General features: G+C 40.8%; 1 protein-coding gene across 2 annotated transcripts in view; it reads left to right on the plus strand.

The window, feature by feature from the left end:
- The window catches only part of TBCD (tubulin folding cofactor D), a 117,434-nt gene that overhangs the window by 43,554 nt on the left and 47,032 nt on the right, over positions 1 to 26,848 (plus strand). For both annotated transcript variants that reach the window (XM_071816660.1, XM_065852224.2), the window contains exons 15-18: positions 8,248 to 8,404; positions 14,929 to 14,986; positions 19,889 to 19,918; positions 23,168 to 23,253. In XM_071816660.1, the coding sequence (XP_071672761.1) occupies positions 8,248 to 8,404; positions 14,929 to 14,986; positions 19,889 to 19,918; positions 23,168 to 23,253 (331 nt within the window). The remainder of the gene's footprint in view (positions 1 to 8,247; positions 8,405 to 14,928; positions 14,987 to 19,888; positions 19,919 to 23,167; positions 23,254 to 26,848) is intronic.

Raw genomic sequence — 26,848 nt, forward strand, 5'->3', positions numbered from 1 at the left:
GTTTACCAGTATTGATACCTGATTCCTGTGTATTTGATTGGAGAGTACAGAGAATGGTGCTTCCTGATATTTATGTATAGCTTGATATACTTAAAAAACCCACAAAGTCTGAAAAGCTCTTCACACAATGAAAAAAGAAACATTTTTTGCTTGTCCAGTTTCACCGTGCCATTTGTTAAAAGGAAAAAGGACCTAACAAAAGATAAAGACAACACTGCTTTCAAATGTGTTCTAGAATGAAGTTTAACTTGGACTACAACTTAAATAGTCTTATAGAAATCTGTTATGTAACTTTTAAAACTTGTTTACATACTCTGTTTTGAAGGGTTACCCTCCGTGTTTTCATATTCCAGAATAAGTTGCTTGCTATTGATTTGCAGCTGCCAGGGATTGTGGAGGAGGATGCAGCAGGAAGTCTCTGAGTTGTGTTAGTCTGCTCGGCAGTGGTGGTTAATTGTGAGGCTTTGGGCAGGATTCCAGGTGCTTTTCATCATAGATACAGGAAGAAATGAAAAAAATCTACCTGTCTTAGGTGGACTCTTAAAAAGAGAGAACACCCAAACCTGAAAGGCTGGTTACAGGAGAATTTCTTAGTTCTCTAACACCCAAGTGAACTTTAAAAATGATGCACGATCTTGAAGATAATATTTTAAAAAGTTCTAATGCATATGTCATTGTAATAGTTTTCAAATTAGCAAGGAAGCATTAGAAATAGTGCAGATTTTCTTTTCTCTAGCCAGCAGGTATGAGCAGGGATAAATGTCCCAGCTGAAGCTGTAGCAGGAAAGGTCCCTCCCCCAGCACAACTGGGAAATGGTATAAATACTAAGCAGGGAATAAATGACAATGAATTGCTTCCAGCTTTTTCACCGTAGGGTTTATCTCAGTATTTCACAACCTTAGCCTCAAGGTTGGGGTTTCTTTGGTGATTTTTATTTTCTGACATGTGATGTTATAAGTTTACAAAATTCTTATACTCCTTCAGTGTAAGTAATTCATTTGCTTAGTAGGATTCTTTCATAAGCCTGTTTCTTCATGTCCTTGAACTGCAGTTTGCTATCAGTGAAGTTAAAGGAAGAGCTCTGAGCTGTAAACCTGTAGGAAGGTCTCTAGCATGGCCTTGGGCGTGAGTGGGCAGATGAATCCCCAAAACATTCAGCGCTCTGTGTTTCAGAGAAGGTGGATTAATACTGACTTAGGTCAGCTGCAGACCTTTCAACATAGCTGGGCTTTAAGATTTTGAGTTTTTATGGCTGCATTACAGAATGATGTTGAGATAGACTGGCCAAAATCCAGATGTCTGCTTCCTCCCTGGCCTCCTGCCACACTCAAAAGCTCCCACTAATTTCAGTGCTGTAGCACTCCTGCTAACCTGCCATTAGTTTATTGAAGCAGATACCTGGGCAATGAGAGCTAGCGTCCATTTCTTTTAAATACTGTATTTAAGTTATATGACTGGTATCAAACAGTAAGTCTTTGGCAGAGGTGTAGTTAGAATGCAGTTCTTTAGGGCAACATCCAACTCGACCAGCAATCCCTTCCCTCCGCCTGAAAGCCAGGCTTTGCATTGCATGTTTTCCTCCCTCGGCGGCAGCGCAGACAACAATCTGCTCTGCTGCCCAGCTGTGATTCATTGCTCGAGCAGGTCTTTCCTGTGTGCTCACTGAGATAGGTCCATGGAAAAAAAATCACGTGACTATATAATTAAAGGCTCTCTTAGTTCATTACATAGGGAGAGACTGAAGTGAGATTGCAGCCAGACAGACACAGCCCTTCATAGTCATGGGTTAGAAAATGCTTATTTGGTCTGTGGATATGCATATATCCAGCCTTCTATGCGTGGGTCAGTGTTAAGAATTGTGAGAAAGCGATGGCAGCTTAAGAGACTTGAGCTGTTAAATTCTCACATCTCTTGTGAGGATGAATGAATGAATGAAGGAATGAATGAATGAATGGTGAAATTCTGCCCTTCTTCCCTGGCCAACTCCTACAGAGGTCGAACCCAAGTGCAGGAATGAGAGGAGAGAGGCCGCCTGGCATACATTGCAGGCAGTTGCCCTACAATGTTAGAGCATTTCACTGGAACACTGAGAGTTTTTCAACAGACAAAGCAGCACATGCATGTTCTGATCCTCAGTGGAGATTTTGTCCCCTGGATGAAATAGTCCTTTAAGAGGAAATTCTGAAGTAGACGCCTTGTATAGGAAAATGAAAACAAATCATAAACGTTTGGCAGAACTTTAGGCAAATATTTATTTCTGATCATGGGCCTAACCCCAAATTATCTATGTTTTCATCTGTGTTGATACATGAAATATTAGTATAACAGCCCTAATGAAGTTACGATTAAGACCTGCCTCTTTCTAGAAGAGGTTGGAGTGCCATGTAAGAGCATGTGGTCTCAAGTCTGAAATTCTTTACATTGAAAAGCCGGAGTTCTTTTTTTAGCATATGCATGCTGGCGATGGGTATGCCGTTTAAAACACGGGAAGCCGACATACTGGAGATATGGCTGTTTACTCTGTTTTTTATGCCCGAGGCTCACAAAGAAGATGAAGCTACTGAAGGACACTTATGCAATATGCTACTTTTGTTAAAGAAAAATGTGAAGAATTAAGTTATTATTCTTTGTATTGATACTTATAGCTGTGATTAAGCTTCATAATTAATTAATTATGTTTTTAGCTGACCCTGCAGTGACATTGTGTATACTTCCTTCAGCACTAGCACACATCCATTGCTTCGTAGTATTTTTATTACATTTTATAAATCTATATTTTAATATATTACTTATCAATTGAGAAGGCTTCTGTACATAAATGATCCATATCTAAATGTAAGACTGATCTAAAAGGTGACATTAGCTTAATCTGTTTTACGAGTGGCATGTTTCTGTTTCCAACAAAATTCAAATAATTCTTAATTAACTTGAGTTCCAGTGATCAAGTCTGTTTTAAATGGAATAGCATTGTCATGAAATTTTGCAATTTTCTTGTGGAGACAAGACCTAAGGCTAAGGAACAGGTTTGTGGTGTTGTTTGTTTCTTTAATTGCCGTGTTTGTATGTTTTCTATGATAAACATTGCAACAAATTAAAAAAATGACAATCAGAAGTTAAAGTAACATGGGGCTCCTGATGGCATGTGTTGCAGTCTAGGTTTGTGTGGAGTATGTGTTTAAAGGAATAGTATGACGCATTTTTTATTTACGTACATGTGACCTTTCAGTATACAACGTCTTCCATAAGTTTTCTTAACCTTAAAGGTCCTACGCATCTGACTCTTTAAAATCTGTGTTTAAAAAGCAAAATATCCATGCAACCTGTCTCCAGTATGAGGAAAAAAAAAAAACCAAGTCTGTTGTTTGTAATGCTTTGAAGGCAGAAGTTGTTTCTTTATTTTCACAAGGCTTGGGCAAAGGGCTGTGTTGCAACCTGCAGTTATGTTGTTAGGTAAGGCAGGGTGGAGTGGAACAGGTGCTTATTAATACCTCTAGGCTACAGGGAAAGGTGACTGTATTTTCTGGAGCGTTCGCAGACCTAAACAGGTGGATATTGTTTTAATAATTAGGTTGAGAGTGGACAGTACTTATCCTCTGATTTTAATTGGAAACTTTTAATGTTGATCTATGAAGAAAATGCTAACTTCTAAAGTTTAGTAGCTATTCAGATCTTCTCCTTGTTGTATCTCCCAGCCTCTGACTTTTAAAAAGGCATGTTCATAATTTCAAGAACAAAGAAATTTGTCTCTTCCAAACTAAAATAAGGTTCGTTTGCAAGTTTTGTTTTGGTTTTTTTTTTTTCTGAGTATTTTTAAAATTTGTGGTTTTGTTTTATAAAGTTATTTTAGATGTGAACTTGACGTGATTTAAAATCTGAAAATTTGAAGCAATACAGAGCAGCACAGTACAGCACTCTGACCACACAGTGCTTGAGAGGTGGTCTGAATGTTGAATTGAAACTGCATAACAGATGCAAAATACAGAATCCCAGACTGTCAGGGATTGGAAGGGACCTGGAAAGCTCATCCAGTGCAATCCCCCCATGGAGCAGGAACACCCAGCTGAGGTTACACAGGAAGGTGTCCAGGCGGGTTTGAATGTCTGCAGAGAAGGAGACTCCACAACCTCCCTGGGCAGCCTGGGCCAGGCTCTGTCACCCTCACTGAGAAGAAGTTTCTTCTCAAATTTAAGTGGAACCTTTTGTGTTCCAGTTTGTACCCATTACCCCTTGTCCTACCATTGGTTGTCACTGAGAAGAGCCTGGCTCCATCCTCCTGACACTCACCCTTTAGATATCTGTAAACATTAATGAGGTCACCCCTCTGTCTCCTCCAAGCTCCAGAGCCCCAGCTCCCTCAGCCTTTCCTCACACGGGAGATGCTCCACTCCCTTCATCAACGCTGTAGAAGAGTATGAATGTGAACAGTTTAAATTGGATAAAAATGTTCAATAAAATTTAACTTAGTATTTTGTGTTTAGGCTGCAGACAAAAACTGTACATGAGATAATGTGAGCACGGAGTCTGATGAACTGTAGATTAGGAAGGTCTTCTCTAAGGTATTTCAGTTACAGTGGGCTAAACACTGCAGAGGGTTTTGCTTGGACTGCTCCCTCCTGCCTCCCTCAGCTGGGCCCTTCTGACACTGCAGGAAACCAGTGTGGAAAAACCCTGCATCATGTTTGCAGAATTCTAGGGTGAAGAATGAAGTGAAACCTGGAGTTGTTGGTAGTGTTTCTTTTGCATTTGTATACCAACAGGAAACCTAATGCTGGACCCACTTTTTCAAACACGCAAACACTTGTCAAGGGTGATTTTTATACAGCATTTCCCATAGTCCACAGTTCACCAGTAAATATTTGACCAATGATAGCATGAAATCTTTAACAGGTGATCCCTAGATCAGTATTTCCCTTATTGGTGTCATTGTATTTGTATTTACTTAGCCCTTACTGCTGCATACTTCACCTTGTTTTCCCTGTTCCTCCCTCCTTCTAAATGTCCACGTTTGCTTCTTTCCTTTTCATTATCCCCGTTTTTCTCCAGACTTGCTGCCAATGTTGTTCCTCTTGCAGCAGCAATGCCTGCAGTCCCAGACACAGGAGCGGGACTCCAAAGAGATGTGAGTCCAGAGCCTGGATGCGAGAGATGGGGAAAGCCTGAGCTGCTTGGAGTAGCAGTGCTGCTGGTTCTGCCATCTCCTTCGTGTCTGCTGGTACAGACCTCTGGCACCATCACCACTGTGTTGGACTGACCCTAATAAGCCAGGTGCCATTTGTATTGTCCCTACCATTTGGGAAATCAGTGTCCTGAATGGAAAAGTACGTGTTTTTTCTTTAATGCAGACGATACAAATGTGAGGGGCTGCGTGTCTTCCACTTTTCCTTCAGTGCACAGGGGTGCGCCCTGAGTTATCCGGGCGCACCGGGTGCTCCGAGTGCAGCCGGAGTTATCACGCTCTGCTGACGGAAACCTGCAGCGGCTTTGCAAAATTGCCTTTGGCGACTGTTTTAAGTGTTCCTGTAGAACCAGCTAATTTCATTTTTTTCATCAGTTGACGCAGCATTTTTCGAAACAAGCTAGTCAACATTTTTGAAGATTTTTATTGCAGTTCCTTTTGGAACTGAGAAGTGCCCAAGTATCCATGCATCTTTACTATATCATTGTTCCTGGATGGGAATTGCTTTTTGTCCCATGTTGTGTTTGTGCTCCTAATACTCCTATCTTGTCCATCCTTCTGATTACTGCTTTACGTTCTTTAGAAGCTTAAAATGCATTTAAACGGCATTTTAATACTTCCCTTCTCCAGTTGTGGTGCATATTTTTTTGTTTAAAGTAGCAGGCGCACAGTGATGAACTGTACATTGAGGTTTAATTATTCTGTGATTGCATCCACTCAAGTATATCAAGGCACAGTTTGCTAATGCAATACAGTTCAGTGATCCCATTTCTTGTCAATGGGATCACCTTTCAACAAGTATTTTCTAAGGAAAAATATGTATTTGATAAATTCGATACAAGAAAGAACATTGAGAGAGAATTTTTTTTTCTAGAGGGTGTTTTTTTCTACAGACACGATTCCATTGTTGATTTATTTAAAAAATGCCATCGAGGAAGAGGTGTGTTCAAATCGTATATCTGGATTTGCAGATACCAAAAAAGCCCTCTGGGGACCCTTGCATACATAGAGCATTTCTTAAACCGTGGCAGTATGTTACTAGAACCAAGTAAGAGGATTATTCATTGAGTTTTTGGAAGATCTCTTTTTGTAGAAAAAAGTATTGACTTGTGCAGTTTTGCTGGGGCCATAAGCATGAAAGTGAAATCCTTCACCTACTTGTTTTCCCAAGCTTGATTTGTCATTCCTTACAATAACAGTACCTGTGCTATAAGGCCTTTGTGATAAGATTCTAGGATCTTCTTTTGCCTTTACTTCTTTTTTACTGCTCTGTAACTTTAGTAGTCTGGGGTTTAGTTTAGTTTCTGTTGAATGTTGCCCCCGGTTTTAGTGTCCCTCACTGTCCACACCAGCCCAAATAAGAGAAATAGAAGGCACCTTTCCAGGATGGCCGTCAGCTGCTTCGCCGTTCATCTCTCTACCAGGCATCACAAGACAGCATTTGCAAATTTGGGCATTAGAACCAACAGAAGTGCATCTTAAGTCCGTTTGGAAGTGCAGTGCATCATTCCATATTGCTGTTTAAGATGCAAGTATCTCCATCTTACTTCCTCACTGTCTAACAAAATATCCTGGTGGGATTGATACAGTTAACATGATTGATAAGAGGGGAAAAGAGAAGACTGGCTTGTTGTTTTGTATATTATTTTCCTTCTTCAAAGGCCTCTGGTCTTGCATTAGATAATTTTGTGCGGGTGAAGCAGCATGTAGTGGTCACAGGTGGTTTGGATTTCTAAGCAGAAATGAGAGGAAAGCCCACCGGTTTGCATTTCGAGGTTACACTGTGGTTTTGTACATACTGTGTCCTCATGATCTGTGCAGGCTGGCAGTGCTGATGGCTTCCAGCTTAAAATCCTGTGCTGAAGTTGTTCAAAATAACAGCTCTATGGGAAATAAATTATCACAGGTAATTTGTTTTATGTAAGAATGATGCCAAACATGTCACTTTGATTTAAGAGTATGTAAAATCTGTACTTAAGTCCCATCCAAGATTGGTATAAGGATGATTCACAAGCGTTGTTAACTAAGAATTTAGCATTTCTACCATGATAAATGTTGCCTGCTCATAGTTGGATACCGATTCTTTTATTTTATGGTAGTTACAATACTGTCTTTCTTAAGAAATATTTTTCTAGTGAAAGATGTTGCTGCAATATTTATAGTCCAGTACTTTAAAAATTAGACACTTACAAATTTTGGATTTCAACATTACTTTGACTTCTGAACATGTACCACTGAGTGATAAATGATATCAATATTAGTTCTTACGTAACCCGCTCACTTTAATCCTCATTGAATTATATGTGAATGGAATAGAAAAAACTGCTACTGATGAAGCAACAAAGTAGTGTATTAAAATAAAAATCATTCTTTCTAATCAAATTCAAACAGGGAGCTGCTGGGTATGCTCAAGTGGAAGAGAAGAGTTTATAGATCATGGAAGGAGGGGCTGGCCACTTGGGGAGGATATCAGGCTGTTGTCAGAGGGTGTAGGGAGGCAACTGGGAAAGTTAAGGCCTCCTTAGAATTAAACCTGGTGAGAGGGGTCAAGAACAACGGGAAGAGCTTTTTCCAGTAGGTGGCAGATAAAACTATCACCAGAGGCAATGTAGGCCCACAGATGAACGAGGTTGGTGCCCTGGTGACAGAAGATACAGAGAAGGCAGAGTTACTGAACACCTCCTTTGTCTGTGTCTCCTCTGCTGGAGGCTGTCCTGAGGAGCCCTGTAGCGCTGAGGCCCCAGAGGAAGGCAAGACAATGGAGGAGTTTGCCTGGGCTGATGAGGACTGGGTTAGGGAGCAGTTAGGCAATCTGGACATCCATAAATCCATGGGTCCAGATGGGATGCACCGATGGGTGCTGAAGTCATTGCTGGACCGCTCTCCATCATCTTTGATTCTGTGATTCTGTAAAATTAACACATACTAAGAGCCATGTTTCTTTTCTTTCGGAACACACAAGCCCACCCTGTATCTTTTCTCTGATCACTGAATGCTCTTATATCCTTTATTTTTAGTTCGCTCTATGGTCTTAATTGTTGCTTTTGTGCATTTTTTTTTTGTTTAACAGTTGTTCCTGTCATTTTGAAAGCGCTGACATACGACGAGAAGAGGGGGGCATGCAGCGTGGGTTCCAACGTGAGGGACGCAGCGTGCTACGTGTGCTGGGCCTTCGCTCGCGCTTATGATCCTGCAGAACTGATCCCTTTCATTCACCAGATTTCAAGGTAAGTTGCGACAATAAGAAAATAAGTTATTTACAGTTAATTTTTTAAATCTATTGAAAATAAGGAAGGAGCTAGAAGTTAATTCAGTAGGCTAATTCTGTATCTTCTAGAAGTTAGTAATCTAGGAGTCTAATGCTCTGTCTTTAAGATATTTAAAATTAGATATTGACTAAAACTGATGCATCCATTTAGGGCTAATACCTTAGTGCTTAAAAAGTAGCTGGTGTGTCCTGTGTAACATGAATGAAATTAATTGATCTCTGATTATTGCTCGCCAAGGAATGGATATTTTTGTTTATGATAATATTTTTAAAAGTTCATTGATTCATGGACTAGAATTGGTGAAGCTTTTAACTTACTACTGACAATATTTTTTCAGATACAATTTGGTTCTACCTTTTTATTCTTTCTTCTTGTGTTTTTCCTCCTGTTTGCTTGTGGGATTCTCTCTTTAGCATTTAGTCTTTGTGTTGGCAGGACACTGGCCGACGCTTCAAGGTGATTCGCACTGCAAATGCAAAGAAGTAGCCTCTAACAGTTTTTTGGCAGACTTTTACTGCAACAGTGGATGGCAGCAACTCAGGCATCTTTTCTCAGAGGGATTTTGATCTGTAAAATAAATCCCGTTTCCCTGCTCTTAGTTGAATAACTTTAAGGTTTCTTCTAAGGTCTGGCAAGCCCGTTCCTTGTGCAACTTGGAAAAGCGCAAGTGTGAGTGTGTAAGGCTTCCTTCCATTCATCAGAATTCTGGTCTGTTCTGTTTAGCAGAATTTTTCTTCTGCTCATGATGATTTGAGCAATATATTTATTTTAGTCCTTTCACCCTACCGCAGTGCATATGAATGTTCTCCATGCATTCGATGCAAGCTCACTGTTTTGATTTTACATGATATTTAGTTTTACTGTCGCAAAGCTGGTGGTGGGAACTTGTGGACAGGTATGAAGGTTTTGTTTCTGAAGAAGCTCCTGTCTTTTAGCTTTCAGACTACTTCTCAAAACAAATTCTTCTTTTCTTTTTAGAATTCTTCTTCTGCCTATGGTAGTAATACCAACTAACACTGTGGCTGTGCCAGCTACAACAGTTTTAATTGTTTCGAATAAGCTGGTGGAGTGGAGAGAAACACAGGGGTGGACAGTGGGGGGGAAGTGAGAATTGCTTATGATCAGTTGTAGGGTGGTGTGGTTTTAATATGCTTTGTTTTATAACAAAGCCGCATAGTATTTTAGCAAGTATTAATGTAGTATTAAGGCTTTACTTAAAAAATCTTTGTAGTAATGCTGGCCATACCTTTTCTAAGTATAATCACCTGTGGAAGGTAAAATTGCCACTCCAAAGAGAAATGGTGAAAAAAAATATTCAAATACAGTATGACACAGAGTTTCACCTATTGTGTCAGCAAGCTGATAATTACATAGAGCTTTTTTTTAAATCTAGCCTTAGGTGTGTCACTGTTTTACTTAAAGAAGAGTCATACCTCTAGCCACAAGCAAATTGTTGCTACCCTTAAAAAATGCAGAACTCAGCATCTTGTGATGAGTACATAATATCCATTGTGAGCTGAATTACACAGCAAAACCCTCTGCCTCTGTAAGAATACAAACTATTAGTTTCTTATAGAGAAATAAGAAATTGTTTAACTGAAAGGAAAACTACTACCTCTTTAAAAAAATGTCACGAGTGATTGGATCTGAACTGTGTGCTTTGGTTTGGTGCTGTGAATGGCGAGTGGTTTATCCTTCATTCCCAGTCCCTAACAGTGCTGTTGAACTGGCTGGAGGAACACAGGTAACGCTGACCTTGGAGTAGCTGTTGCTACACTCCGACTGGAAAAGCAAGGCTGAGTAAGCACCCTGGCAGTAACCAGGTGGTGTTGAGTTGAACAGGGAGCTGCTCCGTGTCGGCCTCCTCCGTGGCATGGCCTTTGGCACGCGTTAGTGCATCTTGTTGGGAAACTGGGGTACCAAAATGTGTGTGCTACTGCAGTAGGGTCCTGCCTCACAACCCTTTCAGACAGTGAGACAGAGTTAAGAATTAAAGCAGAGGGGTGATTTCGTAGTGGGAATTTCTTTTCATTTTCTTGCCTGCTAAGTTGCATCATAATGTGAGGGAAAGACATTGTTTTCTGTGTTTTCTGCAGTCAAGGGGCACAATGAACTCTAACTGTGAAAAATCACCTTAAACTGCATAAAATAATATTTTTTTAGTTCACACAATTTCAATTTGTGACAATATTTTAAGAACAATATCTGTCTCTATATTCAGTGATAGAGGCTTCTTTGCAGCCTTCTTATGAATGTTCTAAGTGATGAAATTGTCAGAATGTTGAAATTCAAAGAGAAAATACAGAGAACACTTATTATAAACACTCACCCAAGAGTATTTCTGATGTATTTGCTCTTATTTTTACATCTGTATTTTTCCCTATCCATATTTCAACAAGATACACTTACATTTGCTTATTTATGTTTTTAAAGTCCAGTTGAACTGGTTTCTAAAACCTTCCCGGATCTGTTCAAACTACAGGACCGCAAAAAGAAAGCTCTTGGGGAAGTCAATGAAACTTCACTTTTTGGCAGGATAACCTTACTACGTTTTGAAATACTTGCAGGGACTGAAGCTGCTATTCAAGCATATCATTACAGAAGCACTATTTGACCGAGATCTTTTTCTCTCCCAGTCTCTACATGCATTCTCTCTTTTTAAGCTTACCTATGAGGAAAGTCAAATATAATTTAATAACTTGGAAATACGGGTAATTTGATTCCTGCCCCCTTGGGTGTGGAAGTTACTTTCTGTAAAGTGGCAGGTGCACACTAAGAAGCTGAGCAGTTTTGTTTAAAACCTAAACAAAAAACAAAAAGGAAAACATACTTCTCTATTATACAATTATAGTGATTAATTTGCTGCTGGCTATCTTAACTATTTGGAACTGTTGCACGGTCGGAATGTAGTTTCATTTCTCTGTCGCTCAGTGGTGTAGGTAATCAATAGATGAATCGTTATTTAGAAGGATGTAATTGCTGTCTCCCGTTCAGCAGAACTGCAATACGAGCAGAGCGCGCAGTGTAGGAGCGCGGGCGGCTTTGTCTTCCCTGCGGTGCTGCCTTGTTTTTGAAGAGGGAAAAAAAAGGAAGGTGTGGCTGTGGGTGAGTGGTGTAGCTGGCTCCAGGGCAAGGGCGTCCTGCAGAATTGGGGAAATCTGAAGCATTGCTTTGAGCTACATCTTGTACTCTGATGAAATATTGAGAATAGCTTTTTTTTTCTTTTATGTATTTGAATATTGCCTTCAGATGAGAGTTGTGTGCCTACTGTGTCTTGCACTTGTGTAAAGTTAATTCCCACAGGGGCATCATATGCCTTTTTTTTTTTTCTTCTCTTTTAATAGCAGCATTTGTAACTCCTAAGTGTTTTCATGCTTTTTGCTACATGTGTATTTATTGAAATTTCATCATCCGAAAGTAGCACGTTGAAGATTGCAGAGCGTTGGGTAGTGAGCGGAAAGCTTAAGAGCTTGGTGTGAGCTGGGTTAGGGGGACCGTGGAAGTACACAGCGGGAATGGTCACTGTATTTCTCCTTTTCTGGAGACCTTCTCCTTGCCTAGATCAGGAATTAAAGCTGAGGCTGAAGGGCTTTTTCCCCTTGCAGAGCTGGCTGGAGCCGCCTCCTTTGCTGTGTCCTTCACCTGCCTTGCCCCTGTGGCTGAGCACAGCACAGCTGCGTGTGATAAAGGGAATGGGGGAGCTTCTCTGTTTTAAAAAAGAAACAAAAGCTAGCAATAGAAAAACAAACCGAGCCTTGCTCTGTTTTCATTATCCAGCTCACTGTGAGGCCACTGGGGTACCAGCTCTCAACAGGCTCAGGTCTGACTCTGGTCTCACCTCCTCCTTTAACTTGCTTGCACTGTTCAAAGCCGTTTTCCTTGTGATGCTCATTGTGCCGCCTTTTCTCATGTACACTAGGGAGGAGGGTTTTCTCTCCTGTTACAAGTTAGACTTTTCCCTTTTAGGGTTCAGGAAGGAAATTTGGGGTTTGTGCCAAATGGACAAGAGTTTTGAGAGTTTATTTTTCTTCTTCCCGCAGCTTGAGTGGTATGTTTGAATTAACAGCAGCAAATTCTCAGAGGTTAGCAATAGGATAAACTTCTTGCTGCCTGTCACTAGTATGGACCAGAAGTACCTGCTACAGGTGATAAAGGAAATTCAGATTTATTGCCTGGTACAGCTGGTGCATATAAGGAGAGGGTAACCTGATATTTCTGTGTTCTGATGTCTATCACCTGGCTGGCCTCTGCTCTCTGATTCCTTCTGCCTTGTCGGGGGAAGGAAATGAGAGCGGCGTTGGGCTGAGGATATGAGACACTTCGAGTCCTTTTAACTTTTCCTGAAGCCAGTTCAGTGAGTACTTGGTGGAGAGGGGAATGGATAGGGAAGAAAGGGAGAATTATTAGTGGACTGATAGAATCGCAGCTTGCTTTTTAAAGTCCGTTGGTGTTTGTTGCACACTTAACTGCTTGTTGTGCACGCAGGCTAAATATACCTCAAGGAACTACAGAAGGTGTTTAATAGAGACTGTGAGATGCAAAGCCATTCTTTGCTCTACCTGTTAGTAGTCAGGTGTGGTACCTTTCAGGCAAGTCAAGACATGATTCTTTAACTAGCTTAAAAAAAAAATCCCACTTTGTTTGACATAAACAGTTTCTTTATGTTAGGAAATCCTGGTGGAGTATCACATAAACTCCCACGACAAAGCAGACAGGTGAAGACACCTTAGACATGTTTCATCTTAGGCACGTTGCTTTCCTTGCTAATCCCTGCGTTACGGCAGCCTGTGCCTGCACTTTCAAATAGGAATTCACTTTAAAAAGTTATTCATATAGTTTGATAATGCTTTTAACAGAACTATTTTAAACTTAAGTGACTACGGTACGATTTATCGATATAATGGGGCTATGACAAAATTCCTGGGTGTTTTGTTTATCTTAAACATGGTATTCATGTACAGCACTGAATAGAACTCAGGTGGCATCACAGAGACATTATGTTGTTTTGCTGGTTTTACTTATAGACTTGTTTCTTTCACTGTTTTTTTTTGTTTGTTTGTTTCTCAGAAGAGAACAATATTGAAATTAAAACTATATACTACTTAAATGTGCTTTAAAAATGATTTTTAAGTTTCTTTGTAAGCCAGAGAAGAAGATTAGCAAAGGTGGTGTGTGAGAGGCAGCACGCTCTCAGCAGCCAGCTGTGCGCTGCTTCCTGATGGAACCCTCCCTAAACATTGGCTCTTCCAGTCGCTGGTGTTTGGCTCTGGCCTCCTTTTGTCATCTGATCACCTCCTGTCTTTGTGGCACAGAGAGGAATTGCTCATGCCAGTAGCACTAAGAAAGCATTAACTGTTAACATAACAATTTATGGGGGTTTATTTTCATTCTTGCTTTCTGTCTCTTGTTTTAATGATGTAGGCAAACTGAAATTACAGAGGCAACACTGATTATGCATTTCAGTGAATTTTAACAACACGGTATTCTTCACTGTAGGAAACTGATAGCTACTACCCAGGAAAGTTTGATATTATCAGTGTAATTAATATCTTTATGCTGAAGCAAATCTATCGTGGATTTAGTTTTCAGCCAGTATTTGTTTCCTGTTTTGCCTGGAGTCAATAAGTAATGTAATGAAGAGTTTCAGAGTTTGAAAGGAATAATTTTCTGCTTAAATGATTCTCCTGAAGTGATGTTTATTTGTCACTGGAGTTAATTGAATCCTGGAGGTGGATTTCTAAAGCTGTAGATTTCATGTCCTGGGATATATTCTCTCTCTTCTGTTGTGTAGCACATCTGTTAAAAGCAGTTCTTGTGAGGGAAAAGAATTAAACCGTGCAGGGTTACTAGACTGCATGCACAAAGAAATAGTTTTGTATAATAATGCCTCTGTGTCTACAGGTCACCTTTACAAAAAAATGCTTTGCAATTTATCTTGCAGGTCACTTTTTAGCAGGATTTGCGTATTGCTTTCTGATTTTTTCTACTTATGGGATATGATTGTTCTTGTAGAGAGAGCTGCAAGTTTCAATTGCTTAACTTTCAGTTTTGCTTAAGCCTTGCATAAGTCGTGCTGTGCATTTGGCTATTGAGAAACTGAATTTCCAAGTTTTAATTTAAAACTGCACCGTGTGGGTCTCACATTAGAGATGATAGCTCTGTTCCAGCTTTAAATTCCTGCTATATTTAAAACAGAATATTCTTCTATGCAGTTAAACATACTTGCATACTCCTTAAATTGCTTTGATACAGTAGGGTGGCAGCTGTCCATTCATACGATGGAAAGTCCACAGCAAACTAGAGGAACGAGGAAGTACATGGTTATTTCAACTTGAATTTTAGTTTGGATTTGTGTTTATAAGTAATAAGCTTCTTAGAGGAAATGTTACGTGTTCTGCTTGGAAGTTTAAATGTTGAAATGACAGCATTGAACAATTCTTCTCATATTTTTGGTACTGAAGCGCAATATTTTGTTTCCTCAGTGCCCTGGTTATCGCAGCAGTGTTTGATCGTGATGTTAATTGCAGAAGAGCGGCTTCTGTAAGTTATCACATTCCATATAATATGTTTCTGTTATTTTTTGTTGTAATGTAATGTAATAATTTGTAGAATTAGGTATATATGACTGCAGTATATTGTGTTCTGAGCAAAAAAAGTGAGTGTTTTAAATCTTCAGAAGTATGGTTTGAATATAGATTTTAAATTATATGATCCACAGAGCCACATCTTGATTTATGACCACAGTTCGCTGTCTGCTGTATTGTTGTCATGATGGTTAAGATAAGGTATTGAAGAAAGAGCTATTTAGCATTTACTATTCACAGTATCAAAGACAAAAGGGTAATTAATAATAAGCAAACACTGGTAGGTTTCAAGCTGGTAGATTTTGTGAAGCTATGCTTTTCTAATTGCCCATCAACTTGTTATTCTGTAATTGTGGTAAGCTGAAAATTTCTAGAATAATATTTTCAGTAATTACAAAACCCTTTTTCACGAAGGCACCCCGAGGCTGGTTTAAGGGACAACAGGGTCTGAAACAACTTTTATTAAACCGGTGAGAAACAGGGTTTTAGCACTCCAAAAGTGACTTGAATACAGGTTCACATATCAGTTGAGGAAGATTATTAAGGGGCAGCAGCTAATACAACAGGAGGTCCACAGAGTGCATGCACGTGGCTTCACCAGAAACAATGCTGGAGCCGCCCCTAAGTCCAGGAAGAGTCCACACTTGCCTGAACACGGTGTGGGATTATTTTAAAGGGATACACGTACTTGTATTGAGTACGGAAAGTGTACACTCGCGATCCTGCGAGGGTGAATTTATGATAGACTCACAATCCTGCGAGGAGAAATACACGTGCAACTGTGCACGGAATATTACATGTGCTTATGTGGAAGCACGGGAGGAAAATACACCTGCGATTATGCGAGGAAATAATTTATACACGTGCTCGTATTGAGCATAGAAAGTACACGTGCAAATGTGCACAGAAAGTATAAATACACGTGCAAATGTGCATGGAAAGTAGATACACTCGTAATCCTGCGAGGATTAATTTTACTCACACACGTGGCGGCAAGGCAAGCGGAGTCTCCATCCCGGGGCGGGGGGTCAGTGGCTTCTGGTGCCAGCGTCTGGCTCGTGCTCCAAGAGGTCGTGCGCAAGGGGCTGAATCTCAACGAGAATCCCGTTTGTTATAGCCTGATCAGATCTGACTGTAGGCATTCCAGAAGCTTCTCTGCACCCCCACACTGGCTGTAGGGTGCCCCTGAAGCTCTCTTCTTAATGCCCCTGGCCAGGGGTCCTCTGGGGTCAAACAGAAGCAGCTGTTAACCTCAAGTAGCGGAGAGAGAGGGAGATGGTTCTACTCCTTCTATATCGAAGTAGGGAGCAGGAGAGAGGGGGAGTTTGCATTCTGCCACACCCTTTCTTTAGGTCTGGGAATTTTACAAAAGAAAGTGATAAATCCATTAGGCACATCTTGTTAACTATTTCATAGGATGGACACTGAAATATATTTTGTGGGACCTTTCTGTAGAAAATATTGAGACTGTTGAGAAATTATAAGAATGTGTGATTATTCTTAAGAGAAAGGAATTAACGGAGGAGAGGTTATAGAATTTGAGAAGAGTCTTATTTATGAGAATGTCAGGCAGTGCGTTGTATATATTGAAGTTGCTTTCTTAGAAAAAAAAAGTATGAGTTGTCTGTTTGAACAGATAAATTATCTTATGCAAATGTGAAAAACCTCACCCTATAACTGTATTACCTCAAACCTGGGACCAAAAAATGTCTGTCAGAGAGCCAGGTGTCTCTGTTCCTGACAATAAACTTCACTGTCAATGTATTTTTTTTTAAAGAGGCAGTCTTTGCAACATGCAAATTAATTAACAGGTCTGTCTTAATTTTTGACTGGAATTTTGAAAGCTAATGCATTTATCACATAAGAAGGATTCCTCAGGGATACCTGGATAGCATCCTTATTTTTTCTAGCCACACCTCTGCTTGAGAGTTGAAGCTGTTGAATGAAGCTGCAGCATAATTGCTGAGGAAGTGAGTCAGTTGCTTGTGTAATCGTATCACAAATCACTTCGTCTAAATAGGTTAAAACCAAAGCATGGAAGCGACGATGCTGTAGATCACTGAGTACTGATACAACATATTCTTCACATACTGTACAACTCACGAATACCAGCAATGCTACTTTCCCCCAAACTTCATCTCCTAAATTTTACAAACTGTAGAATTTGCTGTTCTTGGTTACTTTAAGTCACTTTATTCAGATAAAATCCTTAGAGGAAAACAAAGGTAACTTTGCTTCCCTGAGAACTGCACAAACCATGAAGGAGTGTAGCCGGTGAAAAGGGAATTATTTATTTGCTCTGTAGGAATTGTCCTAGGAATCAGTGGTAATATATATAAAGAGGAGAATTCTTTTTAACATGATTGCCACTACCAGAGTACTGCTTACCTTTAGCGCCTTCATCTAATTGTCTTGTATAATCTTTGTTATGTTTCTATGCTTAAACATAAACCGATAATTTGACCATGAAATACGGTGCTAAACCAGATACATTCGCTAATGCTAGAAGCTTAGTGAAGATTGTGCTTACATATTTCTAGTGAGTACAAAATACAGTGTATTTTCTTCTGACTTTCCTCTTCTACTTCAAACCAAGCTATCAAGTTATCTCCAGTCTAAATATGTTTTTTCATTATAACATGCTAATTTGGATCTAATCAAAATTTGGAATCGCTGTTTTGATGGATAGTTATGAAAGTACTGCAACATTTTTCTTATTTTAGAAAGGCAGACAAATATTTTGTATTTACGGGGCATGACTACAGTTTTGAAGAAAAATACCTAGGAGTCCTAATTATTTGCAATCATTACTACAGTTAAATACGTATTTAAATAAACAACATGTTTTACTGGATTTTCCATCTGTTACAATATGCAATATATTATAATGCAGAGCACCAATAAAGCAAAATAGCATATAGAGATATTTTGAACCCTGAGGTTAGAGAGAATAAAGCAAGGCTCTTCTTTTGAAGCTCCAGAAGCATTCTGAGCTGACTTTTGCAACTCATTATAAGGAATAATCACAGGAATAAGTGACCTTGAATTTGGCTCCATTCAGCTCTGACATGTTAAAGAGAATTGTTCTTTTCCTCTTGATGTTGATAGTTTTAAAAACATGACTTGGAGAACATTGTGACCAGATTTATGCTGTTTGGGTATCAAAAGTTTGTGATTTAAAAAGAAGGCGGGGGGGGGAGGAGGAAAAAAGGCTTTAAATATTTTGTATCAGTAAGACACATGTCTGAGCAGTACATTTTAAAAAGAAATTGTGGTGCAGTGACCGAACTATTAAATCCTTTGGATGTGATAGTTGCTGAAACCACCTTATGCTGAGTACAAGGGTCTCAATAGCATAAAAGGGGACCTAAAGCTAATGTGTAAGTACAAAATAAATTGATGCTGGGTGACATGAAATGACATCCTGGCAAATCTTGGCTGAGAGGTCAGAATGAACCCCCCTGTCCGAATGCGGGCCATACAGCATGAACAAGCGCAGGGTGCTGCTGCAGCTCCCGCTGCTGCTCCAAAGGCTCTTTTGGCATCGCCCAAGGGTGTATTTGCGCGGCTGCCGCGGCGCAGGGCGGCCCATACGGCTCTGCCCCGGGCCATCCCAAACCGGGTAGCTCGGGGGCAGCGCTGGCAGTGCTGCTGCCGTTGCGAGCAGGCCAAGGTGGGCGCCGAAACTTGCCGAGGTGGTGGGGACGCGGTTTGGAGTCAGCCTGCGCTACGTGTCCTGCGATGGATACGCGGCGAGCGGGAGCTAAACTAGCCCGGGCAAGTCTGCAGTCGTTATCCCAAACAGACGTAACCTCAGAAATGCACCCAGCGACTCCGGCTTCATTAGGGCTTGCTCCATAGGTACAGTCTGAGACCTTGGTGAGCTCACCAAACCTTTGGTTTTTATGGGGAGATTACCACATGCGTACTGTATTTATGGAGCGAATACAGGAGCTCTGTATGTCTAAGTTCTTGTGACATTTTCAGTGAAGACTGGGACTTCCCCGCTGTATGTTAAATATCGGTTAGCTGCCAGGTGACAAATGCTGTCCATCGCTGGAGGTTTGTGTGCATAGGTGACATGTAGTGACATTCCCTGAGAGATGTGTCCAGATAATGATCATCCCTCCTCTCTGAAAAGAGTTAGAAATTACAGAAATTTCTATTAGTACTTGCGATTTTATATCCTTTTAAGGAACAACACCAACAACATGGCTTTTTTGAGAGGAGAAAATTCAAGTAGGGAGTTAAATAGGTTTTATTCTGTATACTATAGAAGTGGAGAGATTAACTCTCTGGTTGTATTAGTTGCATTTTGCAGGATTTTGAGTTTATTGAATGGAAAACACAAGAAATATACATTAATTTTGTCTCCAAGTTTCACCATTTTGGTGTTTCAGCCTGCTTTCAGATGTCTATCTATCAAATACGTATTGCATTCTCAATATTATTTTTATGTGAAGTTTTCATTGTCAAAGAATGAAATTTTGCCTATTAGCAGATCGAAATAGTCAGACACAAGTGAGCTGTCTCAATTTCTGTTGTCTGCAGGTACTGACTTTTAATTCCAGTGCGAAGCCTTGTGTCGCTACTCAAAAGCACTCTTGTGGGTGTGACGAGTTTATTAAACTCGCATTCTTAAACTGCTGTCATGCAACATACAGCTTTAAGAACACCAGAACACAGAGACGCAGAAACAAAAAAGCCCCGTGGGCCTGTTCTACTGACAAAGCTTACTTTATTTAAAAAAGAAAAGCCATGGGTCATTTATATTGTTGTGTGTTTTGAATTTATCATCTGGTGTTTATCAAAAAGCAAACCTGACTTGTTTTTGGTATGTTTGTTCTCTGTTCCTTAGGCTGCCTTCCAGGAGAATGTTGGGAGACAGGTATGGTAACTCCCCTGCATCTTCATTCATTAGTGCCTTGGAGGTTATTGTAAACGTGTAGTACCTAAAATCAAAATGAGACGCTGTGGCTTCAGAGAAATTGAGTCAAAGGATGTCACAAAATAATTATTTCTGTTATCAGCAAACAGGTTCTTGTGGAATACTTTTCTGAGGTGTGAGTTTTATTTCAGTGTTCTAGCGTTGGAAGAAAATGAGCTTTCCGGTATTTTTAGTAATTTTGGAAAGCAAAATGTACAATGACCATTATATACCCTTCAAAGTGCAGTGCTCTTAAAGCAGGAAAAGTGCAATTTTTTATTGTTATTATTTTGTTTCATTTACTTTCTAGTTTTTAACAGAACAGCTCAAGCGTGTTGCACCGTATTTGGTTGGTGAGACAAGAATTAGTGAGGCTGAAGAGTCTTCAGCTCAATATTTGGTTTTGCCTGTTGTACCATAATGGAAAACCATCTAGATATTGTGAGAAATCGGTTACTTTTGGAGGTACCTAAGTCACAGAATCACAGAATGTCAGGGATTGGAAGGGACCTGGAAAGCTCATCCAGTGCAATCCCCCCATGGAGCAGGAACACCCAGCTGAGGTTCCACAGGAAGGTGTCCAGGCGGGTTTGAATGTCTGCAGAGAAGGAGACTCCACGACCTCCCTGGGCAGCCTGGGCCAGGCTCTGTCACCCTCACTGAGAAGAAGTTTCTTCTCAAATTTAAGTGGAACCTTTTGTGTTCCAGTTTGAAGCCATGACCCCTTGTCCTATCACTGGTTGTCACCCAGAAGAGCCTGGCTCCATCCTCGTGACACTCACCCTTTCGATATCTGTAAACATTAATGAGGTCACCCCTCAGTCTCCTCTTCTTCAAGCTCCAGAGCCCCAGCTCCCTCAGCCTTTCCTCACACGGGAGATGCTCCACTCCCTTCAGCATCTTTGTTGCCCTGCGCTGGACTCTCTCCAGCAGTTCCCTGTCCTTCTGGAACTGAGGGGCCCACCACAATGTTGCAGGTGTGGTCTCCCCAGGGCAGAGGAGAGGGGCAGGAGAACCTCTCTGACCTACTGACCACCCCCCTTCTAATCCACGCCAGGTACCATTGACCTTCCTGGCCACAAGAGCCCAGTGCTGGCTCATGCTCATCCTGCTGTCCACCAGGACCCCCAGGTCCCTTTCCCCTACACTGCTCTCTAAATGCTTTGAAGGAAAGTATTGTGGTAGGTTCCTATGTAACTTGCTAACATTTAAGTAGCTAAAATGCTAAAAAAACTTTGATTTGCAGCCTTGCAGGAGAAGCTAATAGGGTAAAGACTTGGATTTCAAAGTTTCCTGGTTTCTCATCAGGAATTAATAGAGTTGAATATACAACTTAGAGGAAATAAAGTGGGGGGCAAATAGATCAGGTAGTGAATTTTTGTGATAGAGCAGGGTGTGTGAGCATGGTTAAAGCAAATTTTGTTACCAGCAAGCCGTTCTTTAAGGAATCTTTGTTTAAATGCTGCCTAGCTTTTCTTGCTGTTATTCTTGAAGATCTCTGTGTTACGAGCTGGGATGTTATTCCCTCAGAGCTGTTGATATTAAGCAGTGTGTCCAAAACTTGTGTGTGTATTGCTACACAGAATTAGGTTAATAGCAGAGAAAGGGTGCAAGAAGACTTGGAGGAAGAGGGTTGATGTTTCTGGTGACCTGACCCAACTCGGTCTGTGATAAGTAGGCGCCAGCGTGATTCTTCCCTGGACCTATAGTTACTGCCCTGGAGAGGTTACTCACCGCACAGCAACTCAGCAGCTGGCTCTGTGAGGTGATGAATGAAATAAACACCTTATTGCGAGTTCAGTTCCAGGGGAGACAGGGCTCCTGGGTGCTGCAGGTGTCGAAATGCAGCAAAAAGTGTTGTGTTTTTTGTTTCTTAATCAGGCGTTTACACTCTAACTCGGTTTGCAAACAGAAAGTTTGCTTCTTGATTCTGCTGTGACACAAGACTCAAAGCTGTCAGTGTTGGTGGGACACACAACTTGTTATAGTGGAGTTTGCAGTGGAATCATACGTTTTCATGGCATGAAGAACCGTATCGGTCTGCAGTTGGTTCCTATAGAAGTTCAGAAGTTTCACTTGCTGAACCATTCCTTACTGCCTAGGAAAATGGTTACTTCATCAGTGGATACACCCTTTGTTGTACTTTACCTGGATGTAACGTGTTGATAGAGACACCCTTTCTTGGAATTAGAAGGAGCTAAGACATATTCTCCATCTGAAGTACACATCCTTCTAATAAGACAAACTTTTATATTGGAGACATAAGTTTTGAGTGTTCTCATAGAACCTGTCAGCTTTTCATCTGAAACCCATCTGTCCCATTGGCCGTGACCTGTGTACTGATGAACCTGGTGCGGGGAATTCTGCTGTCGTGCACTGTGGCACCATGACCTGTGGTGAGATGGCATCAAACTGGCACACTTACAGCCAAGTAGTATTAATAAACAGCAAGCTCCAACTAGGAGCTAGAATTGAAATTGTTTAGCTGGGATTTTCCTTATGTCCAGTATGCATTCTTATATATTGAATTGTATGTTGTCTTGTTTGACTGTAAATCATACGGAGGTATTTCTGCTGTGTGCCTTTTTCTCCCTAATCAGTGTTTCATTGGGCTTTTGGAGAGTACATTGATTTCGCCATTATCAGGGCTTGCAGGATAAGCCATAAGTACTCTGTCCTTTTTGGTTCAGGCAGGTTACAGGCCTTGGTTTTTTTTGACTTTTGGCATTTTACTTCCCAGAGTAAGACCTCCACAGTAACTAACAGCTTCCCACTGCTTGCAATATACGCTTATTTAATTATTCAGGCCTAGATCTAGAGATATTTTCTACTATTTTTGCATGGCTGTGTCCTAATGTGGAAGGAATGAGTGAGCTGTAAACAAACAAAACTGTATCATATCCAGAACCTGTACTTCCACATGGCCTTATTGCTTAAATAGCATATGATTGTCCCTTTTGTAAGTGAGCGTGGTGTCTTTCAGTTGGCTCTTTTCCATTCATGCTTAATTATGGCCTGTGGAAGCTATGCTGCCTCCTCCATTCCAAAACACAGCCCTGCTGCATAATACTGTATTAAATCGGTCCTAGCCAATCAAAATTCTGAATATCTGAATTCTATTGCTTATATAAGAAGATTTGTTTTCAATAATGTTGCCTATTGGAAATTATTTTACATTTTCAAATAATGTTTTTCTCTTGGTGTTTGTAGGGCACTTTTCCGCATGGCATAGACATTCTAACTGCAGCTGATTATTTTGCTGTTGGTAACAGAGTTAACTGTTATCTGACTATAAGGTAAGTTTCCAAACATTTGTTTTACTGACCATGAGAGACCTCTTTTACATAATGAAATATTTGTATGTTTGTTTCACCTTACTGAACATTGTTTATTACTGTTGTTTTTGAATAAATTAAAATTCAGGTTTTTCTGTTTCTTCATCAAACTGCTTATTATGTCTAAGACATGGAGAAAATGGGACTGTGATTTCCTTGTCTACATGGAGGAAGCAGCCAAGAGACAATATTTGCAGATGTCACAAAACTGTCTAAGCTGGTCAAGATTAGAGGAGACTGAGAGATTTGGAAGAGTTGTAGTAAAAGGAGAGGCTGTTCTGAGGGCAGATAGACTCCAATATGGGTAAAAAAACAACCCGATACCCACGTGAAAAAATACTTTGCACAAGTTGTTGAATTTGTGATCTGTGCTTAGACCTTTAACTTGAGTGCTTATACCTTTCATCGATAGCTCAGTGAAAATCTAACTAGAATGTACAGTAATGTTTGGAAACACAAACTGATAACTGCAGTATGGACACTGCAAAGAATGAAAAGGGAAATACCAAAACTGGTGTGGTGCTGTTATAAATCAGTGGCTTGTCTCAGAACCGTGTGTTCTGTTCTGGGCAGCAATCTGAAATACAATAAAGCTGAAGTCAGGGGAATTCAGAGGTAAGCTGGGCGTGCAGGGTGACTAAAATGAGCATGGGTTTGCTCTTCCTCATGAGAGGATGAAAAAGGCTGAGGGCTGGATCGTGCTGTAGTTGTCCAAGGCAGACAGTCTAGGCTGGTGTCTGACCTCTCCAGAGCCCCAGCACAGGCACCTACACAGGTGATTCACACCATTTTCAGATAGCTCAGATAAGTTACCTCTGCAGTTGCGTGTTGCTCAGAAGCCAACAGGTTCCAAAAGCTCGACGAGATGATATTCTTGGGGAAGAGAAACGGCAAACAGGTGTATGGCGGTTTACACTCTGTCACCAGCTTGGTGACTTCCAATGAGCAGTTTTTTAAGATCGTTTGCACTGGAGCCCTCTGTCCTCTTCTTTGTTATTTTCATTGATCTGTCAACCTCCATATTGTCTCTTTAGTGCATAATCATTTCAGCCTGTGCCTGTCTACACCTTTTACCTACTGTTGTTCCGTCTGGGGTCCACACCCCCTCCCACAGCTCTTCCCCCGAGCTCCCGCCTGCTGAGCTGGATGGGGAAACACATCGGCTCGGGATTCGCCGCTGCTCTGGAGCCGGAGAGTGTTGAAACTCTGGCTTTTTTTACTAGTGGAAAATTGAAAATATTCAAAATTGAAAAAGCAGTTTTTATTTTATTTCTTCTACAATTTTGGCTTGGAAATTAATTATGTTCTCTTTACTTTTTGAGAGCTGGATTGTTAATTCATCATTTGTTTCAAATGCTTACTTTTTACTGTTTCCATTATGATTTCCAGGGGTTTTGTAGGAGTGTTTCTTATCTAAGTGAAAATATTTTTACCGCTGACTCTTCCTTTCTTGTGCCTTTCTTTAAATTGTGCAACAGAAGGAATACATTTTTAAGTTCTTTATAATCTTATGCAGTTAGTCGCACGTGTCAAGGTTTCAGGCAAGGTGGCAATAAACTGTGGCAGACACTCCCTGTTATCCCCTCACTTCCCGCCACCCCTTTCCTTTAGATCGGAAAGATGATTGGAAGGATAAGAGGAAAGGAAGAGAGACTTAAACTTCAAGTTGGAGAGTTTTAAAGGGTTTTACTAATACTACTAATAGATAGAGAATATATATACAAAGTATACAAAACCAATCTCAAGTGCTGGATGTGGAGCTGGCGTCACTCAGCAGCAGAGCTGGGTGTGCGGAGCTGGCGGCTCCAGCAGCTCAGGACCCCGGAAGTCATGGGCGGGACTGCACAGCAACCGGACCCTGGGTGCAGGATGCAGGACCTGAGGCCTGTGGATCACAGACAGACAGACAAACAGGGTCCTCTCTGGATGCCGGCCATGGTCAAAGAGAGCGTGACCCTCATGATCACCCTCTTATGTAGGGGGTATAATGATTATGGGATGGAATACTTCCATTGGTCAGTTCTAGTCACCTGTTCATCCAGCCCTCCTCAAACACGCCCCTCTCACAACAGAACGTGGGAAAACTTAGCAGTCTTTCTTAGCTACCATAGTAGTAAATCTAAACACGAGCTTCTTCAGCATTCCGTTGGTCTCTTATCAGCACCGAGTACAGCATCCTAGGGAAAATATGCAGGCTAAAACTCAGAAAGTACAGGCACCTAGAAGAACTGAGCTGAAAGAAGAATCACTAAAAGAGAAGCGCTCTTGTTTTTAACAAAACCAGGACAGCATGACTCGTGAAACTGTGTTCAGTGTTATTAATCATACTCTTCTTTGTAAAGTATTTGTCACCTCATTCATTATATTACTTTTAAAAATCTTGACCGCTTTGCTCCTCAAGCAAGATGTAATTATTTGGGTCAATATTTAATTATTTCCTTATTTTTGTCTGAGTAACATCAAAGGAAAAGTATATAAGCATATATTTGGCTGCACAAAAAACATGTTTCATTATGATGTGGCAGGAAGAATGGACCTTTCTGATCCGTATGCCTTAAGGTAGCGTGATTGTTTATGTAGCTGGAAAAAGCTGCTTGAGGTTCTGTTGCAGCTCTAGAATCTTTAGGTGTCCTTCCCCCACCCAGAGAAGTCAGTCCTGGGACACTCTGGGCCAGCGCGATGCCGCTATGGGAAAGGGTGTGAAGGGCTGTACTGCGAGATTCCTTTGAGCAATACAAGTGTTACTTTCTACAGCTGGATTTGGCTTTGGTTAATAGATGGTGATACATTCTCATAGAGAGGCAGTAGTGTATATTTATGTATATACGTGTGTGTATAAATAGTTCCTTATATCCTTCCAAATCTAATTATTTTTATGAAAGTTCTTCATGCTGAGTGCCCTTTGGAAACATTTTGCTGGATGTTCTTTTGAGGATTCAGCTCAAAATGTCATAATCCTTTTCTGAGGATGGAAGGCAGAGGAAACCCATTTTGTGTGAGATGGGAATAAAGAGATTATGTGACTCCAGGAGTTCTGGGCTTAGTAAAAGCAGAGTTAAGGAGAAAGCTGCTTAATCTGGGTAGAGAGGGAATAGAAAATCTTACCAGCAACATTATCAGGAAGGCTAGACTTGTATACATGTCTACTTGCATTAAATTCTCAGTAGGGTACAAAAGATAAGGACTGTAGTTAAACTAAAACTGGAAGTGGGACTGGGCTACAGACACAGTGCAAGAAACCAACTTTGAGCTGGGCAAGGAAGTCCAGACTAAAATGGTTGAGAACGAATGGTGAGTGCTAAAACTAGGGTCTAAAGAGCAACTACGAAGAAGAGAACTCAAACGCGGCAGGGGAAGTGTGTGGACGATTGTGTGTTCTTCCAGAACAGGGAAGGGAACCAGAGAGTAATGAATTCTATCAACAACCAGTTAAACCAACTGTCTAATCCCACTCTAGGGCTGCCAACAGTTGTAGGTAGTATTGCTGTAGCTGGTATTGGCTCAAGGACTGAGGTTGGCGCTGTGGATTTAAGGATTCCTGCTCTTCTGATGAATT

Source organism: Patagioenas fasciata, chromosome 18, assembly GCF_037038585.1.
Source record: "Patagioenas fasciata isolate bPatFas1 chromosome 18, bPatFas1.hap1, whole genome shotgun sequence".
Lineage (NCBI taxonomy): Eukaryota > Metazoa > Chordata > Aves > Columbiformes > Columbidae > Patagioenas > Patagioenas fasciata.